General features: G+C 16.2%; 1 protein-coding gene across 1 annotated transcript; it reads left to right on the top strand.

Moving 5' to 3' along the window:
• Positions 1-537: 537 nt before the first annotated feature.
• PRSY57_1306500 (hypothetical protein) lies at positions 538-804 on the top strand (the record flags this gene model as incomplete). Its single annotated transcript, XM_020115137.1, has 1 exon — positions 538-804. The coding sequence occupies one exon, from the start codon at positions 538-540 to the stop codon at positions 802-804; it is 267 nt and encodes an 88-aa protein (XP_019970060.1).
• Between the last annotated feature and the right edge of the window lie 323 nt (positions 805-1,127).

Here is a 1,127-nt window from a genome sequence, read left to right as displayed (position 1 = left end):
TTTTTTTTTTTTTTTTTTTTTTTTTTTTTTTTTTTTTTTTTTTTTTTTTGTACACTAGTATTAAATTATAAAGAAAATCGAAACGTGAGTTTCTTCTATATTGAATTTCTGTCTAAATGTTAAAAATAAAGAAGGTAAATACATATAAATATATATAATATATATCATATTTATATTTTTGTATATATTGTATATATATATATATATATATATTTTTTTCTTTTATAATATTATATGTTTTTGTTTTTTTTATTAAGAATAACAGAAAATAATATTACAGTGAAATAATCACCTAGTTCATATTAAATTAAACTTGTTACCCAAGTTTGATTGAATTTGAAGTCATCGCAATTCTGAGTTTTTTATTGGAAAATTTTAAACACAGATAAACGAAAAAAATAAAATAGGATATAATAATTATATATATATATATATATATATATATATATATATATATATACATACATACATATATACATATTTTTTTTATATAAACATATATAATATATACCACATTTTTCTTATATATAAATAAAAATGTTCACTTTAATTTCAGTGTGTAGTTATTTATTTTATACGCACAAAGAATCTTTATTAAATCTTATAGGATTAAGTGAAAATAGGAACTCAAGGAAAAATAGAAGAAGAAAAAAAAAAAAAGGAAAATTAAAACAACCTTTCCCTGAAGAAAAATTATGTTTATCAGATTCTGACATGCGTAGGAAAAAATTCATTTTAAGAACTTATAGTGATGTTAATTTCAATGTGACATATACTACCAAAAAAGAGCGTAATTCAATTTGATCTTTTAGCTTATCTTTTTATTTAATGTTTAATTTTTTAGTTTTTCCTTATATTTATTTATTCCTTTTTTATATTAAATTATTGTAATTCAAATTAATTTTTTTTTTTTTTTCTTTCATTTTCTTTAATATATATATATATATATTTTACATAATGTATGTTATGGTATATAACCACATACATTCTTAAAAATGTTACATATGTTTTCCTTTCGTCTGTCCATTTTTTATTTTCATCATTATATAAATATATACAAAATATATATTATTCTGATTTTTTTTTTTTTTTTTTTTTTTTTTTTTTTTTTTTTTTTTTAAATTTTT

The sequence above is a fragment of the Plasmodium reichenowi genome, chromosome 13, assembly GCF_001601855.1.
Source record: "Plasmodium reichenowi strain SY57 chromosome 13, whole genome shotgun sequence".
Taxonomy (NCBI): Eukaryota; Apicomplexa; class Aconoidasida; order Haemosporida; family Plasmodiidae; genus Plasmodium; species Plasmodium reichenowi.
This window is presented reverse-complemented; position numbering and strand designations above follow the sequence as displayed.